General features: G+C 38.5%; 2 protein-coding genes across 5 annotated transcripts in view; both read right to left on the reverse strand.

The window, feature by feature from the left end:
- LOC122657686 (eukaryotic translation initiation factor 2 subunit beta-like) overlaps nt 1–19,484 on the reverse strand; it is a 23,629-nt gene continuing 4,145 nt past the window's right edge. The window contains exons 1-11 of one of the 3 annotated variants that reach the window (XM_043852473.1): nt 18,970–18,974; nt 13,254–13,258; nt 6,032–6,081; nt 5,616–5,724; nt 5,451–5,506; nt 5,287–5,341; nt 5,080–5,171; nt 4,326–4,471; nt 834–976; nt 585–670; nt 1–299 (exon numbers count right to left, since the gene is read on the reverse strand). In XM_043852473.1, coding sequence (XP_043708408.1) covers nt 222–299; nt 585–670; nt 834–976; nt 4,326–4,471; nt 5,080–5,171; nt 5,287–5,341; nt 5,451–5,506; nt 5,616–5,724; nt 6,032–6,076 — 810 coding nt within the window. In that variant the 5' untranslated portion in view covers nt 6,077–6,081; nt 13,254–13,258; nt 18,970–18,974 and the 3' untranslated portion in view covers nt 1–221. Of the gene's footprint in view, nt 300–584; nt 671–833; nt 977–4,325; nt 4,472–5,079; nt 5,172–5,286; nt 5,342–5,450; nt 5,507–5,615; nt 5,725–6,031; nt 6,099–13,253; nt 13,259–18,969; nt 18,975–19,484 lie in introns of those variants that run through there. The other 2 variants (XM_043852472.1, XM_043852470.1) reach the window with 2 other exon arrangements.
- Nucleotides 9,583–19,484, reverse strand: part of LOC122657687 (signal recognition particle receptor subunit beta-like) — a 24,044-nt gene continuing 14,142 nt past the window's right edge. The window contains exons 3-7 of one of the 2 annotated variants that reach the window (XM_043852474.1): nt 16,835–16,917; nt 12,814–12,900; nt 11,088–11,236; nt 10,848–10,979; nt 9,583–9,810 (exon numbers count right to left, since the gene is read on the reverse strand). In XM_043852474.1, coding sequence (XP_043708409.1) covers nt 9,621–9,810; nt 10,848–10,979; nt 11,088–11,236; nt 12,814–12,900; nt 16,835–16,917 — 641 coding nt within the window. In that variant the 3' untranslated portion in view covers nt 9,583–9,620. The remainder of the gene's footprint in view (nt 9,811–10,847; nt 10,980–11,087; nt 11,237–12,813; nt 12,901–16,834; nt 16,918–19,484) is intronic. The other variant, XM_043852475.1, reaches the window with a different exon arrangement.

Here is a 19,484-nt window from a genome sequence, read left to right on the forward strand (position 1 = left end):
AAACAAAAAATTAAAATAAATAACCAAATAACATGACATTAAGAATCTAATACTCAACATAGCTTAAGTCAAAATCACAATGGTAATATGACAACCAATTCAGCAAAAGAATTGAGTTTCATGCCTTAACAGTGGATATTGTATCCCCCAGAACATAGGGTCCCCAACAAAAGGGTGCGGGAACAAAAGAAAAAGAGGGGGGGGAAATAAAAGGGCCTAGATCATGTCCCAGCCTTCCTACGTCCGACACGCGCAACAAAACCAGCCTTGATTGGAGCAACGGACCGTCCTGAACCACACTGCAAGTAAGAGTATGATTAGCAAGAAGATATCAATGCCTGTCCAACACTCAACCATCACGAATGAATGTCAACATAAAACAGTAAGAAAGGTTCTTGATGATATTTTCATTTCATGGACAATCTCAACTTAGGTATAAGAATGTCCTATACATGATAATTTAAGTCCAACCAATACATATAGCAAGCTATGAACAAGATTTACATCACATATCAAGACCGTCCACATGCTTAGGTTGAACCATGATTGTGATTTCATGTGAACAAAGAAAGACGGTCAGTTACCTGCTCACATCTGAGAAAGAATAAACGGTTCTCTTTTGAAAGAATTGTGTCCGGACTTTTGCAGCCATTGCATATGACATATTCATCTGGAAAAAGATGAGTACTAGTTAAGAGAGAAATGAGAAAAGACAAATTATCAACAAGGAAGAGAGTCATCAAACTGCCTTAGAATTTTCCTTCCCACTAAAGAAAAAGTGAGAAGCGCCAAGCATTCAGCTATCTTTTTAATACGATAGTAAAGAAACTTACTGACATATCTTCGCAGAATCCCTTCAAAATTCTTGGGAGCAAATCTTCCCTTAACAACCAATCTTTGTTGCCCATCAAGAGATCCACTAGTTCCCATTTCAGCCAATAGAAAATTCATGACATGCTCTGGCTGCCTATGCATCCTGAAATGGAAGAAAATTTTAATATTAAAAATAGACGAGCATAATAAGACCATGGATAAATAGACCGGAAACTCATATTATATAAGAATTAAAATTCCCGTAATCATAAAAAGTTATGCATAAAAAAAGGACACATTTTACCACAGCAACAGCAATAAGTAAACAAAAAACGGTGTACCCAGTGCACGAGGCTCCCACCGCTGCGGGATCTGGGGAAGGTCATAATGTACGCAGCCTTACCCCTGCTTTCGCAGAGACGCTGTTTCCAAACTCGAACCCGTGACCACTTGGTCACAATGGAGCAACCTTACCATTGCACCAAGGCCCGCCCTCTAACAGCAATAAGTAAACACTAGTATAAATTCAATTTGCATCACAGAAACTACAATAATTTTCAGTATGCAGCCCACCAAAATATCTCATTCAACTGAAGGAGTACGAGAAATAAATCCCACCCGAAAGCAATAAATTCAACTCAATATTTGGGAGCAAGAAACAAGAAGCTCCCCAGAGCATCATAACATGATTTCAAGTTATTCTTCTTTTGAAGCACATCTTCCCTTCATACTGCACACTAGATTATGTTAGTGGAGTTAAAACAAATTATGTTGTATGTGTATCTCTGTGAAGAGTATCACACCTTAGCATCTACAAAGTATCATTACCATACCAGCACACTGCTGTAGAGAAGAGTAGTCCATAAGTACTTCTCTCTCTAATGCAGTGCTAATCTTGAACATGTGAGATCCACTGGGAGATCAGCTTGCAACGGGATCACAGGAAAGGAATGAAACCAGATATTCAAAGAATTTTAAAAACAAAGAATCAAGGGATCAGATCCAATCAAAATTCTGGTCAAATGCTCTAATTGGATGGGAGAATATAATTTCAGATATCAGGCTTGATCCATTAGTCAGATTCTTAGGATCTGAAGATTCCTACTTGAAGAAGGAATTCCAAATCTAAGAATCAATGAAGGTTCAGACAACCAGAATAGAGATTGATTTCAGTACCAAATAACAAGCCTAATAATAGTCATAAATCTGAAATCAGATTTAGAAAACAGAACTTAAAATCAATTGCTAAGTATGGAAGCAGAATTGAAATCCAATGGTTAGATTTGAAGTTTCAGAAAATTCCTAATTCGAAAGAATTCAAGAAACCAGAAAAAAAAGATAGGATTTTTATGCTAAGAACAGAATCAAAACTAGAAATTGATATGAAGAGAAAAGAGAATTAGAAGAAATCAAAGATGAGATCAGAGAGAATTAGAACAGAGAGAAAAGATCACACCTGATCTTAGGGATGAACTGATGTAGATCAAAACATGAAGAAGAAGAAGAGTCCAAAACACTGTTCACATGAAATGATGTAGATAAACCCCTTATTTTGCCTTGGTGAGAATATTATTAGAAGATCCTTGGTGGTGACCACATGAGAATCGAAGCTTTTACAAGAAAGAGGATTGACTGCTAGAAGACTTGAAGATCTAATTTTATTTTGTTACTATTTCTCTTAGTAGTACTTAGTTACTAAATCTATTAGTTTCTATTTTAGTTATTCTTGCATGTGGCTGAACTATAAAGCCTAGTAGCTTCTAATTTTAGCTACCTTCTATTTTAGTTAGGATTTAGTAGTTTCTATTTTCGTAAGTTTCTAATTTAGACCAGTTTCTATTTTGGAAGTTTCTAATTTTATTGTAAGCTTGCCTAAGCTATTAATAGGCTTCTTATTGTAAGGAAAAAACACAATGTAGAGAATAAAATTTTCTGGCCCAAGGTTGCCATCGAATTATGGGAGATCCTCCTTGTTTCAACAGCTGGGATAGCTGTGGGTGAGAGATCCAGGCTGAGAGAGCCATTCCCATAACCCCCCCCCCCCCCATCTCTTCTACTTCTTTTCTCCATCTTCTCCTCCACTGCAATTGATTCCCTGTTGTGTTGCTGCTACCCTGTGATCAATGCTGCAAACAACTGACAACTCCACAATCCAAGGCTGTGCTGCTACTGCCTCCTCCATTCAAGTGAAGACTGCTGCTGCTCCTAGACTTGAGTTCCTGCTGCAACTTCAAGGCTGCATATCTCCACCTTCATCCATCGAAATCTGCTGGATTTTTAGCATAGAACCACACCATCAGCCCCTCCATTCGATCCCCGCTTCTACCCCATTCCATTGGCTAGAATCCTCCATATTCACAAACCTTCAATTTTCATCCCCAACTCATATCTTCACTTCTGTCCATCAGAACTGAACCAAACTTTCAGAAAGATTCGCCTCAATGCCTACTCCACTCGATCAACCTTAGAGCCCATTCTCACCACTGATTTGCCTAGTATTTGTTACCTTCTGTTTTGGTGTTTACCTCCTAAATCTGATTTGCTTCCATTATTGATGATCTGCTGCAACTATTAACGATCCTACTGTAGAGTGGTTCTTCGATGAACCCCCTTCTACATTATGAAGTGAACTAGGAGGAGGGAGGTCAAATCTGGAACTCCAATCCCGTTTGCACAGCTCAACAGTACAAAAAACTCTTGAAAAACTCAAGTTTCTTTACTCAAATCATCTCCAATTGATGGAAGTCTATTACATATATAAAAACCTTCTAAAATTCCTAAACTGACTCGTAAAAAGACTCTTAATCACTCACTTATACTGACTTAAGTAAATAGACTCAAAACAAAATTCTTAAATTGGAGGTAAAGTTAGTACACAGGATTAATAGTTAAGTGTTCGAGTTAGATTAAGATGCTTATAAATTAGGGAATCCAAGAAAATAAAAGGCCTAACTACCATTAAAACTCAAAGCTTGTTTTCAGCCCCATTACACTGTCACTTGCCAATTGTGGGCCTTCTAGATTACATCTAGGCTTCCATACGGAATAAACGTCTTATGCAACTGCATCACTCCCCCCCCCCCCCTTTCTGTATCGAGTGCCTACCCCTTTCCTTAGTCCCCAACTTTCTCTCTACCACTATCTTAACATTTTACTAATGGCAAGAAAATGTTGACCATGCCATTCAATATTCAGATGTTCTTTCTCTCCTTCACTCTCATGTTCTGCAAGTTTCTACAATTTTTTATTTTCTTCATAATTCCTGAAATCACTCACAATTCATTTGACGCCTTCAATTCCACAGAATTTTGTTGACATAACCGTGCAATGTTCAGAGCTATGTCCCTTGCTACCTCAATGTCGTTTTCATGCACCAATGCAACTTTTGCTATAGAAGTGATACCAAATACATTATAAACATCCACAACAATACCAGCAATCAGCAGCCATAAAGAAAGGGAAGTTCTGATAAAAGAGAATGATAAAGCAGTGTTTAGGGAGCCCAATCATACGTCTTGCATAGATCCATAAAGTTCACAAAGACAGTCTTTTTTGTGCCTTCACGGAGTACTTGAGGTGGCCTCATCACCGTTCTACGTCTATCTCCTGCAAGCTCAGGATTATTCTCACGCAAGATGTTGAACACCCTGCCTAAAAGCTGCATCCATTAGAAAAATATACATTAATAAACAAATTAAAAAGCATATGCTTTTAATATATATAAAAATAACCACTGGCAATTAACACCAAAAAATCTATTAATGCATCAAAAGTACTGACCTCAAAAGCCATCAAAGCCCATGCAAGTAAAATGATAAAATGGGGGATCGAAGAAATTGAGTATAAAATGCTGGGACTAACAGTACTTTGTTATTAAAATAAAATAAAAAAAAACTTTTATTATTTGTCAAAACACGCAAAAACAAAAGAGTGCTATACTAACACATGCATGGCTCAAAGTGAGAGAGAGCAAAGAGAAAGAGACTGCTGAAGAAGATAACTCTGACTTATCCAATGCCCATAATTGCAAAATCTAAGAAGTGTAAGATCTCGTAAACTTAATCAAAACTTTATAGTAAAAGATAATGACACACATGGGAGGTCCTCAAAGAAAAGAATAACCACAAGCAGGGGATGCCCTTAAAGAAAAAAATTAACCACAAGCAGGGGATGTCCGTAAAGAAAAAAATTAACAAGCAGCAAGGGAGGTTCTTGAAGAAAACAAGCTACAATTTTACGTATACAGGTACCGGAAAATAATCGCACCTCTTCATATTCATAATCTCGGTCACTTCCCTCCCAAGGATATCGTTGTCCAAGTACAATCCCTTCTCCTTCTTCATCCTCATCAACATGGTCTGAATAGGAAGGGAAAAAAAAGGAATTAATTTGTACATTTAATAAGGACCTAATATTATGAGCAATTAGTAACAAACGTTGGAGTTAAAATAAATTTGAAATGAGAGCACATACCATTCAGATCTTCTCCTGCATCCCCATTTTCATCATTCAATGTTTCAGTTTCTACCTGCAACAGTACTCTAGATATTACTTAACACTTTCTGTCCGAGAAGAGATGATAATAAGGTGCTAGAATACAATAACATTTGTGCCCAGGTGGCAAAATGCTGACTTACAGGTTTCTTCTTCTTTTTCTTCAAACCAGCAAAAGTATTTTCAAGTCCGTCAGTCACTGCATTTGAAGAACCTTATGAGTCTCCAAAGAGGAGCAGTATAAAAAAAATAAGCTCTTGAAGAAATCCATTCAAAAGTAAACTCGTGGTCATTAATTTCAAACGTACCTGACAAATTTTCTGTTTTCTCAGCCAACTTATCCACAGCATCATCCACAGGATCTTGAATAACAACCTTCTTCTTCTTCTTCTTTTTTGTAGGATCGAATGGGGCAAGCTGCGAAAGAGGTAATCACAGACCACAGAGAGTGAATTTTGACAAACATAACATACCACTCATCATTATTCAGACCAAAATTTTGAAAAAAAAAAAAAAAAAAAAAGACGAATAGCTAGTTTTGCACTTCAATTGCTTTTTGAAGTTCCTTTCCATTTCTAGATATATCAATTTATTAACTAATCAGACAAATAACACTTTACACTGTAACCAACAACATGCCCAAACCCAACTACTCACACCATAGAAAAGACAATATTCTGATTCCCACTACATTCCGTATCATCTCAAACAGATCAGAACTTACTTCTGCCACTTCATCCTTCACGTCAACAGGAGTTTCGTCTGTCATAGCTGCTCCAAATTCGCAGAAACTAATGACCATTACATTAGAACAAGACCACAAATAATCAGATTAGGAATTGCTAAGTATTGAATGAATGACTAAAACAGAACAGAACCCCATCATCGAAAGTGAAAAGAGAAAACCCTAATAAATCGTCATTATAGGAACAGAAACAAACATAACGCTCTTCCACACCAATAGCAAACACTAAAGTCTTACCTGGAACCATATAAAATACAAGATCAAAAGTAGAAGACGCACCCACTAAAAGAACTGAGCAATGCTCACAAATCAAACACATAGAAAGCATCTAAAGGGACAAGAAAAAAAATAAATTGGAAACGAAAGTTAAAGAGTACATAAATCCCAATAAACTGATCAAAACCGAAAAATCAAGAGAAAAAGGCTCTAATCATAAACATCAAAATATAGAAGGTTTAAGTAAATAGAAATAAAAAAACAGAAAATTTCAGACCGCAGCCCTTTCTTCACATGTCGAGAAGCGCAGTTTAAAGAACCAAAGAAAAATAAGAAACTTGAACCTCCACTGAAAATCATATGAGATCGAATACCTTCAGGTCGGAAGATGAGATTCCCGTATTCCTGTGTCTGCCTTGTGTCGCTCTCTCTGTTTCCCTTCGTTTTGAGAACGGTGAAAGCGTCTCCTCTCATACGACCAGGTAGGGGTTTAAGTTTAGCTCTGTCGGGCCGAGCTCGTCTTGGTCCGTCCTGAGTTCAAACAGGGCTTGGACTGGATTTTTCAACCTGAGGGTGGGCTAAGGTTGAATTTTTTAAGTTTTGGGTGTAGATCAGGATCAGGGTCCGGTTGGGCTAAAGTTGAGACCTTAGGGCTCAGGCTAAGCCCAGTGCAGCCCGGCCCTGTGTTAGTTTATGTCTTATAAATTATTGTTTATATTTTACAATTTTTGTTTAGTATCTAATTATCTATTGATTTACCAAAAAATAAGTTAATTATCTATTGAACGAAAATATTTACAATTTTAAGATTAGGTTAAGCTTTTTAACCCAAAGAAAAATCTAGTAGTCATTTGAATATACCCAATCAGATATATCTCATTTTTTTAATGCATAGGATGAAGCAAATGGCAAAAAATCAATCAGGGTTGGACTGGGCTAGGCTGAGCCCGACAAGGTTGGGCTTGGGCTGAGATATATCTGCCTGACCTAGGGCCGGGTTGGGCTTGGGTTGAGCTAAGAGGACTCAGGGTTGGACTAAGGTTTTAAAAACCCGGCCCTGTTTCAACCTTAGGACCAGGGTTTTAGGGCTCGATATCGTATCCGCCTATCCGTACCGGCCAATACCTGACCAATATTGGATTGAAGATACAATATGGACGGTCAGACAGAGGATAAAATTGTCAAAGTCCATGTTAGTATCTAGGGTTGTCAATTCCAGGCTCAGCCTCTTAGACAGAACCAAAAGACGGCACTATTCTCGTAAAAATAAATTGAGGAATTTTTATTTGAAATGCATGCTTCTAATGTTTAGAGAACAACTGTAACATCCAAAATTTAGAAACTCTTTTCAATAGACGCATCAATTTGTAGTTCAATATTTGGGATCCTTGCATTGACTTTAAGTTGAAGATGATATCATGAGAAATGTAACCCTTCGAGTCATCTTTTTGTCGGTGAAAGAATCAAGTAAATCAGAGTGAGGGACAGAGAGATATGGTCAATTAAGTAAACCATTGTTTAACAAGTCCAAGATCTAAAAAACATAAAAAAAAAAAAAAAAGGGAACATGCACAGAAATGCATGACGTTTATCGTTTTTACCCGTATGTTTCCCAAATATACGGCAAAACGTATTTAAAACAATAAAAAACAGGTCAATTTTAAACGCATTTTTGCTAAGGTTCCACCATTTCTGCTAATCCAACCAAGCCTAGTGAGAAGCAAGTAATCAACTCCCCAAATAGAGCATTTTCAAACTTACCTGCTGGAGGAAAAAAACCCACTACGAAAATTCGTTTTAGCTTTCGGATGACTGCATCAAACTTAGTCACTCGGTTTACTCTTTTTTTGTTCTTTAGCTGTGTTGGCGGGAGGGCAGTCCAGTTCTCCCCATGTGGGTACCCTCTGGCTAGATCTCACACCGTCTATGAGTATGGGTCCCGCACTCCAAAGATGGATCCCACACCCTATGGACAGTGGGAGATCCAAGAGAAAGGTACCCATGTGGGGAGAGGAACCCGATTGGGGAGGGAGTGACATAGGGGTCTGAGGGTCACTGAACTTGCCAAAAAAATTTCTCCTTTCATAATTGAGATTATTCTCTCATCTCTGAACTTGTAGACCCTCTAATGACATTACCATCCCATGCACAGCCATTAGTGGGAAAATTATCTACTCCATTTCCTGCCTGTTCCATTCCCCCAAGTGCCTCTAATGGGGGATGGACCCCACCCAAACAATGTGATTAGACAAGAGTAGGGTGGTCATTTCCACCCCTATTTGAGAAACTTGAGAAAATAAATCTACCCAAAAAATGAAACAAATAATGATCCGTCATTGATGTAGCATAAGAGACTCACTCCTCCACTGGCAATAGCGTTGGGAACCCTCCCCTTATAATTATGTTAAATAAGGCAGCATTTGGTATGCATTCCAAATTAATTTTGCATTCTCAGATGATAAAAATAATTGTTTTTATTGCCCAAGAATGGGAAATCAATCTAGAATACATACCAACACTGCCTAAAACTCTTTCCAAATATGCAAATGGTCCTTTAAACGATTGGTCATTTTCCATTTTCCACTTGATATTCTGCCTGTTGTCCAAACAACCAAATGAAATAAAGTAAATTTCAATAAAATTCCTATCTTGTATTATTGGTCAAATGGTGAAAAATTACTTTACCTTCTGATTCATTACTTACACTCCCTCGACATGATGCAAATAAACAAAGCCTCAAATATCAGACCAATTTCAAATGAAACAAATCTGATCCTCGAGACATCCATTCCAGAGCATCCTCTCTATCCACTGAAATTAAATTTTCAGCCAGGAATTAGGAAACATTGGAAGGAGACCGGAGAAGATCTTGATGACCATTTGCATGTTCACATGCGCTTCAGGGGATGAGATTGGAGACTAACTACTCGAGAGTTTCCATTTCCACATTTATGGATAAGGATTTCTTCAACTGTTAGTCAATTATGTCTGTGCTACAGATAGTCTTTGTAAACGAACTGAAAGTTCAAATGACATGATCCACAGTGGAAACCACCCTATGAGATTGCAACATCAACTGATAATGCAAAGCAGAAAAGCAAAAAATCAATCAAAAAGAAACTTCAGTAGAATAACATTTCTGAATATCTTAACAAACAGGCTTCCATGTAAAGGCAGACAAGAGGCCAGCAAGGAGATCAGTTAGCCACCAACCTTGGTTTCCAGGTCTACGTTCTGTGACAAGCTCAAACGGCTTTTTCATCAGGAATGACCACATAAAGTCAATGAGACTGACCCAAAGAACCATTCTTTTAAGAGAGCATATAAATTCATAAGCCTTACAAATTAGCTTCTATGGCTTGACATGTTCCCGAATGAACTGCTCAACTTGCACTATATCACCTGTTAGCCCTGAAGCTTCTGCAATTACCACCTTGTTATGACAATGGGAGAATGTGAAGGCCTCTCCGGTCACACCAAGTGTAAATTCATTAGCAATGTCAGCATCAGAAATAGCAGTTCTTGATGTCCGTAGCTTGTCTCTGTAGGAAGCAGAATGTAAGAACATCAGATCTATTGATTTATCAATCAAACAGAAGGCCAGAAAGAACACTTTAAGGAATGAACTTCCACCTCGCAGCTACTCTTCTACCAAGAAAAAAAGAGGGGGGGGGGGGGGAGGAGAAGCAATGCTGTCACACCACCCTATGCCCTACCATCTTGAATACCACCTGAAGATGACCATCCCCAACATATTTTATACATGAAATTAATAACTATGTTTTGTATATCTGATATCCGATATCAAACTACAGAGTAGTAACTCTAAGACCGGCCACTAAGGAAATTGTGTCCATGAATCTAGCTGGAACACTAACTTATCAATCGGATCAGAGCTCAGGCAAAACTTGGTACTTGTGCCCTGCATCAAATACACTTAGTATAGTTTAAACGCCTTTTGCTCCTCAGAACTGATGCAGTCAGATAACCAATTCTATCTTGCCCACCCTTAAAAAATAAAAGGCACTGAAATCTTACTGTTACAACTGCTTGTCCCAAAAGCACACTCTGTTAAGTAAAAGCTACAACAATGTCTATCAACACACAAACCCCCCCCCCCAAGGCACTTGCAGGCCCAGACACACATACACACACGGCTATGCACATGATACACCAAGGGGCACACAGTGTACGGGCACAACAACAACACAACACAAACCCCTCACACTTGCCAGGCATCGAACACCCAACCTCCTGGCTTTGATACCATCTTACAACCTCTTCCTCTAAAAGCTCGAGCTGTTAAGGGCTACAACAATGTAATATCAACACACAACAACACTTACATTTCATTTGCCAGTTGTTTACCATCCTAGATGAAGTATATGTTGCAATAAAGCCTTGCAATGAGAGCATCAGTGACACAGAACTGAGGTTACAAGTTCAATCTCACTTAATCAAAGAAAGTTTGAAAGAATTTCAACTTCATGCACTTGTCATCAGGACATCATGGTCAAAAAAGAGAGATTACTAGTTTGACATTGCTAACTAAGTCCAAATGAAAGAGTTGAGGTCTTACATTTCCTTTTCAAGTTGTTTCCTGATGAATTCCTTGGTATGTGCCGTCACTTTGTCTGTCTTGTTGCATAGTATGAGTACAGGGATTTTCTTCTTAACAATGCTTGCCTTGGTCAAGATATCATAAAGGTACCTGCCACATTAAAAACATAAAAATGTCTAATGTCACGAACTGAATCTTATAAATTTATGTATGTGAAAATACATAATGAGAACCACAAAAATAGTAGCTTTTTAGTACTCTGCAGCTGCACGGCAATTCGGTAAAAACTCCACGGCATCCACGACAAAAACAAGGCCAGCAGTTTGAGGCAAGTATTCATCAAGCTTGGGTCGAAGTCGTGAATGCCCAGGAACATCAACTACATGGACAGGCTTTATTTTTCCCTTCTGCACATGAGATGAGAACTCACAATCATACCGATGAGACTAATTTATTTATCATTTCAGTACATAGAATGAAAGACTAATCAGTAACCTCTTCAATTTCTAAGAAATTGATGACAGGAAGACCAATCATACAGACAGAAGAAAGAGAGGGGGGTTTGAAATTATCACCATGTGGAAAAGTAAGAAATACCTTGACAATCTAACAGAGGGGCCTTTTGGGCGTTAAAAAAGGGACAAAGGGCACATTATAACTTGATAAGGTAGTAGTAAAGCTTCGGATTTCGGAAAGTTAATATACAGATCAACATGGACAGAAGAGATATCAATGAAACAGGAGTCCTTCAGGGAATCTATTCCCTAGCCATTCTGCATAACATTACATGCAGTTTATATGTGCAGGATGGCAGACTACATCACTAATTGATAAAATCTAGGAGATTTCTACTGCAAAAAAAAACCATTCAGACTGGATGAGTGCAACTATCTTCAATAATGTGCTGTGAATATGTGCTTCTTAATGCAGACTCAGTCCAAAAAATGGTCCTATTTTAATATCTATGGGATAGGGGCTTTTAATTCTTTGGGTTTTATTTGTAATGTGCTGAATTACAAGGCCCAAAACTGGGGGTCTATAGGGGTGTACGAAAATTTTAATTAGTCCTGGGGTCCATTAGGTCATGTAGTTGGCTTTAATTTACTCATCAAAGAGTCCTTATGGTTAGTTGTGTGGGGCCCAAGTTATCTAGAAGACTTAAGATTTCAACAATTATAATTAGTTAAGTATTTTAGATTCGCCGTCAATTAAGTTAGTCTAGCTACCTAAGAGTTTTAAATTTAGGAAACTTTCTTTTGTTTAAGTATAAATATGTAATCACCGCCATGATGATGGGTAATGGGATAGAATACAGAATTTTTATTTGAATTGAGTAAAAAAGAAGTTTCCTCTTTTCTCTCTTGTCCCCTATCCCTCTCTTCTCTCTCTTCCATTTCTTCAATTACTATTCATGGGTCTTGTTCATGGGTACTGTTCACACTTCACAATCCCGTTAACAGCCCCTATCTCTCTTTTTTTCCTCTCTCTCTCTCTTTCTCCAATGCAGGCTACTGAAACTAGCAAATGAGCAAATTTTTTCAACACTGTTTTATCAGGAAATAGTTTAGATTTGGGCCTGTGGAGCAGCTGATCTGATATCTGTTTCTTGACTGGAATCTAGGATTGGCTGGCTGCATCACTTCTACGGTTAAAATTAATAAATTTTTTTTTTTTGTATTCCATCAAACAAGCGGCTACAGTCAAACAATTAAGTCAGTTCGTCACAAAGCAGATCCAGGAGGGTCTCATCTCCCAACACGTAGGCCGTAGCACAAGGTGTGGATGTTAATTTTATGATCTTCCTGATAAAAACTTTGGATTACATTTTAGAGAACTAACAGCATGCAAAAGGTTGTCACTGTATCACTGCCACTTCATATCAATGCCTACAAAAAGATTGATCATGGAGAGTGTTGCCGAACAGGTTTTCCAAATTACAACAGTACAACAATGTCCATGAAATATTTTACAAAAATTATTTTACCTTAGAGGACTCAGAATGTAGCACGAAACTGCTCTCGTTTGGCTCCATTGATGTAACAGTACCTTGATGGGAAGAGCCATCTCGAAGCTGGCACAGTAATAAATTAAATAACCACTTCTCAATAATAGATCCAAATGGAACATAAACACATCTACACACACATACACAGAATTAATACATAAAATACCTAAGAAAGGGAATACAATACACTGATAATTCAGGATGTCAGTGGATCAGTTTGTATAGCGCTGAACATTGATGATAACCCCCATTACAACCTATATCCCAGTCCAACCTATAGTTGATAAAGTGAAAACTCTCAATGCTCACATGGGAAAAAGAGGCAGTTTTAATTAATGCAATGCCAGGATTAGCTGGAAAATGCACCAAGAGCAAAAGGCAAGGACTCAACCTGAACCAGAGTACCAGACCCTTTTATTAATGAGTTAGAAAGTGTCAGCCCAGACCCATATGACCACCGGTTTGGTGAGTCAGCTCAGGGATTGCCACCACCAGCAATGAATACATCCAATGGTTCAAAGCAAAATGTAGCTCAAGGAATGAAAGGTGCTAACAGAATTCAGATTCTGATTTACCAGAGATAACATTAGACTTGAAAGATAAGTAATATGCCAGATCCAATGGTTCAAAGCAAAATGTAGCTCAAGGAAAGGTGCTAACAGAAATCCGATTCTGGTTTACCAGATATAGCATTAGACTTGAAAGATAAAAAGGCAAAAAACATATGCCAGAGGAATCAAACCAGAATGGTTGGTGAACAGCTCAAAAAAGAGCATACTACTCCAGCTATAATTGTATAGCTATACTTATTGATTTCTGGTCCTTTGGAATTTCATTGCATGCAAGACATAATATATTACTTAATAATGTTCTTTTTTTGTCTGATCCAAACTTTTAAGATGAATAAAGAGAAGAAAGGCCATTTAATTCAGTGCTGATCCTGAACCAGTGAAATCCACTGGGAGATCAGCTTGCAATAGGATCGTAGATACAAGGATAGAACCAGGTTTGACAGAAAAACATATATTATCTCTATTTAAACAATTCTGATCAGCCTGAAATTCCAGTCAAATGAACAATATCAGTAGATAGAGACTGTAAAATATGATATGAATCTGCCGGACAGATTTGAGGTATAAAAAGAAGAAAGGCCATTTAATGCAGTGCTGATCCTGAACCAGTGTAATCCAGTTGGAGATCAGCTTGCAACAGGATCGTAGGTACAAGGATAGAACCAGGTTTGACAGAAAAACAGATAACTCGATTTAAACAATTATGATCAGCCTGCAATTCCAGTCGAATGAACAATACAAGCATTAGATCGAGACTGTAAAATATGACCTGAATCCGACGGACAGATTTGAGGTAATGAGAGAATCCTTTTGCGTCGAGAATTCTTAAAACCCAGAAAAACATAGAATTTGATAGTAGAAATTTTATGCCTCTTAAACAGGAACTGAAACTGATACGCAAATATTGGTTGTGGGGGGGGGGGGGAGGAGAAAAGATATGATCAGGAATCACCACCTGATCTGCAGACTGGAATCACCTCCAAGGGTTCCTGGAAATCACTACATTAGAGAGCATTCTGAATCTCCACAGAACCAAAGGCAAAAACCACTTTCCATTCATCAAATTCATGTGCTGACATCCCTTACAAACTTAAATAAAAGACTCAAAACAGAACTTAAACCAATCCTAAAACTCCTCCAGGCAATATAGCTTGCTATGGAGGTAGTCTTAACTGACTAAAACTCTGCATAAAATAAAGGAAAGCAGCTTAAAACAAGGCTGGACTCATAGAGACCTATTCCAGCCTAAACAAAATACTTAATAACAATTAAAATAAAGAATACGACTATAACTAGACTATATCCCGTATTCCTACCTCCTATTCATATTTTTGGCCCATTACAAAGAAAACTCATTAGACCAAAGGTCAACACATATGTAACCCAATCCAAGGCTTATTTCCGCTAAAATAGACCCACTAATATGATTCATCTGCATCACCATGTGAATAACCAAGAGTCACAAATCTAGTGGAATTAGCAACTACAGCTCGTCACTTCAACAAAGACAAATCCTATGTATTCAAAATTGTCTGGAGGTGAAGTGTAACTAGCTCATAAGAGTGACATGATAGTTGCACAAAGAATTCATGTATGTATCTCCCTCGAATAAAACATCTTGTCCAAAAGTTTCTGGCCCCTTTTCGTTGGTTCCTTTCCCTTTAATCTCCCACCATTGCCCCCTTCTCCCTCCATCCCCGTTCTTCCCTCTTTTCTTGTGTTTTCTACTGTTGGAGCTCATTCCCCAAGTTTTTTTATTTCAACAATTCAATCACTTGGGGACTCACATCACCAAGTTTTTTCTGCCATTAAAGCAACAGAGCTTAAGGTTTCATCTATCTGCAATCCCCCAACCAACAGAAAGCAGGAAAAGCTCCAGCATTGACCAACAAACTAAATGGATGAAGAAAGAGAGAAATTGATCTGTGGCCCGATGCTGTCAAACTCTCACTGTTAAAGCCAATGGAAGTCACAGTGAAAAACCAAAGCTCAATCACAAAATTTGATGGTAGAAATTGCTCGATAATGTGAAACCAATCATGTCATTTGCACATGATTTAGAGGCAGGTGAGTAAATTAAGCAACCCACTTAAGTTAACTCAACCTTAATCAATCAACTCGTACAGCTTAAAGGCAGGGTACATAACTTTATATACTCTAAGAATTCCCTAATACAACTAGAACTTGCCTAATGATAATACAACTCAAACTTATTTTACCAAAAATAGCCAAGACTTAGCATATTTGGAATCCTACACTGATTAGGAATCAAAGTGATGCTGAACATCCGTGGTTTTCCATCTTGGCTCGGCCTGGAAACCCGGTGCAAGACGGGTCAGGTCCAAACCATAGTTGTCAAGGCAGCGCCTAGGTGTCCAGGCGCCTTGCTGGTATCACCTTAGTTTTTGCCCCCCCCCCCTTGACCGCCTTGGTTCGCCTAGGCGCCGTGACAACTATGGTCCAAACCTGATTTTATGGTTCAGTAGGGCTGTCAAGGATATTTTCTATTTAATGGGATATTTGTAATTTGAAGTTTAATTAATTATCTATTATTGGTGTCAGCTACGTAGGGTTGAGAGTCCAAATTAGCTTGGAACTCTGTATTTAGTCTTAAAATGTTGATGAGAGTTCAATGGGGAATCCAAGGCAGCTGCTATGAAGGTGCTTTAGAGAGCATAAGGGGGAACATGATGTTGGTGTTTTCCAGGACCTTCGGAAGATGCAACTCTATCACACTGAAGTCATGGTGGTCATCAAAGGATTGGAACTCTCTCTAGAAAATGGTTTAGTAAATACAGTGATCAAAGAGGACTCTATGCGGATGATAAAATGGATTTAAGTCTTCTCTAGTGGGTCGTGGAGATACATGCATCTTATAAAGAAAGCAAGATCTTTGTGCTCTCAAGGGAAAAATTTTCTCATGAAGGATGCATTCTGATAACTCCTTAGCTGATGAATTAGCCCCTCGAATTCTTCATACATTGAGTCCTCACCCCACTGATCAATTCATTTTGTGGATTTCTTGGCCTTTGCCTTTTACTATTGGTGTACTTTATCATATGCTGTATAATTGTTCTTTTTCTGTAATAGCAATATCAAAAAAAAAAAAAATACAGAGGATTCAAGCCACACTTCAACTACACCATCTACAGTGGGACAAAATTGACCACCTCAGTCAAAACTCCTCCAACAGTAAAAGCAAAACTGTTTTGGGGCAACGATAGAGCTTGTCTTTTTTTTCTTCAAGTTTCAACAACCACGAAGCCATTCAGATAGCATTCATATTGAGGTTCTAAAATAGTTGGCAGAAAACAGATTGGACAATGAAATCTAGAATGCCTGTATTCAGACATAAGGATTGAGAAAATGCAGAATAACAGCACATATTGAAGCACCAAAAGGATGGAACCAATAATCTAGGAGCTAACCTGGTAAAACAGAATAGTTTTTCCACTACCACTCAGACCAGCAAGCATAATGGTATTGGATTTCGTTCTCCTGAACAAGCCAACTGCATTAAGAAAATAGGGACATAAGATTAATACCAAATTTCCTCTTCATCAAAGGGCAAAAAGTTTTCCAAAATCTGACCGTGTTGAAGCAGTTTAACATGCACACATCAAATACATGCAAACACTTCCATCTAAACAAAATTTTTCCACCATACTCTTGTTTTCAACTATTATGTATGTTACCATTCATATAATTTGCATGAACATCAGTTCATTCTAAGGGCACTCTTTCATATTTAACACTCTGAATAAAACTAACTATACATTTTTTGGGGGGGGTGAACTAATAACTGTACATATTTCATAGTGCATGGATAAGTAATGAATGTATTTGTCTTTCTTTTTTTTTGGCCAAAAGTTTTCCCAGACAAGCAGGTCCAGATGGGAATCTACATACTATCACCCATTTGTGCCATGTGGAAGGGGTGATGTAGCAATTCCACCATTGGCTATGTAGGAGGGGTTCGGATTAGCCACGTGTCAAATTGCAGACCCAAATTCAATAATATACCCTTGCATTTATCGGCACCTTCCCTTGCACTCAGCAGTCCATTTGTAAGCATGCACCCTCCCGTAGTCCTGGATTTTCCAAAGCTTTATTTGCCGCTTGAACAACTGCATTTGGGCTGAAACTTGATATGTGTGCAAGAGACATTGGGATCTTGCTAGCCACAAATTTTCATCCCCATTTGACCAACCATGAGGCAGACAATTGTGCCAGTCCAGATACACCCTCTAGACAACCAGAACAGGAGCCCTGCACCTTTTCTCAAAAATTTACTATCTTTTACTTTATCAACTTGGTGGTAGTCTTGGTTACTTCAGTGTCAAATGGAGTTCGTACTAAGACTCAAATATTGGTACCAGACTACATGAACTTTTTGTGAAACAATACAAAATATTTCCCAACTAAATGGGGTTGGCTAACAATCCTGTTCTGGTGCCTTACAGCTTATGCTTCAAGTCCATGCATATGAAGCACACCTTAATATCAGGGTCATATGCTTAGATTATCATGTATTTTTCTTTAAAAAGGACTTTATTTTCATCTTCGTTATACAGTTCTTTTGCATCGTTGGCATTTCTTAGGCAAGTGATCACCTGCCATCATGCCTCAATGTTTAAAATCACTTACATATGGGAGATGATTTTTACACCACCTTATTAAAAGAGGAATTTCTATAAATGGATGCTGACTTGGCTGATTTTATTGTTCGATGGATAGAGAACCCTACAGATCATCTAACAGTCAAATTTCATATTCTCTCGTGTATTTTTTTCAATCGTTAAATCAGTAAAGAGTCAATGTGGAAGTTCTAACCATTGGATAGATAGAGGACCGACCATGTGAATTGACCATCTGTCTAGTTCCAAAACCAAACTCAAATCATACTACCTATCATGTTGTAGGTATATCCATTACACCCAATAGGGGTCGACTGCGAACCGAATCTTGCAAGGTTCACTAGACTATGATACCCTTACGTCGCAAGAAGGTAATGGGTAAAAGGGAGTTGTCACCTAGAGATAAGGGTCCAGGACCCATAAATGTCTTCCCCGGTCCGGGGGAGAAGAATGACTTACAATGGACAAGGCTCAAGGCTCATGTCTGCCCAGATCATTGGGTATATAACGACCCAACCCCTCTATTGACATGATATTGTCCTCTCTAACCCAATGGGCCTCAAGGCTTTAAAACGCGTCCTATAAAGTAGAGGAGGCTACTCTTTATCAATAGCTCAAGATCCCCCTCCCTAGCCGATGTGGGACTAAGTTTGCACCCTCTCACCAATCTCTCAAACCCCCTGGTACTAGGTTGTGTCTTGGTGGGAACACCTCAACGATCTCTCAGGCGGGCCGGTACTAAGCCGAATTCTTGGGGCGTTACATTCTCCCCCCCCTTACGGGCACAGTGTCCCTGCTATGGCCCCCCCATAGGTGTCAGGAGTTTGCTCTGATACCACTGTAATGACCCAATCCCTCTATTGGCATGATATTATCCTCTCTGGCCCAATGGACCTCAAGGCTTCAAAACGCGTCATACCAAGTAGACGAGGCTACTCTTTATCAATAGCTCAAAATCTCCCTCCCCAACCGATGTGGGACTAAGTTTGCACTCCCTCACCGATTTCCCAAGACCCCTGGTAATAAGCCATATCTTGGTGGGGACACCTCAACGATTTCCCTGGCAGGCCAGTACTAGGCCGTATTCTTGGGGCATTACAGGTTAAGTTTCAAGTTACGAACCAAGATGGCTTATGACCCACCATGTGGCATGTATTAAAATTTTACCATTGGTTTCAGCTTTAAGAAGAAAAGATGCCAAAGTTGACTATTCAACTATTTACAACTTTCTACTGCCATGTCGGCAATTGCATATTGTCCAAAACATATTTTGCAGCAGCAAGACATGTGCAACATTGCTGAAGAAAAAAGTGATGACCCAATGACCACCAGCTCACATTGTTACCATTACTTGATGTTAACAAAACAGGAATTTCGTGAATGGCTTGAATGATCAATGAGATCACTCAAGCTCTCTATTTATAATAATAATAATAAAAAA

This window comes from Telopea speciosissima, chromosome 4 (assembly GCF_018873765.1).
Source record: "Telopea speciosissima isolate NSW1024214 ecotype Mountain lineage chromosome 4, Tspe_v1, whole genome shotgun sequence".
NCBI lineage: Eukaryota > Viridiplantae > Streptophyta > Magnoliopsida > Proteales > Proteaceae > Telopea > Telopea speciosissima.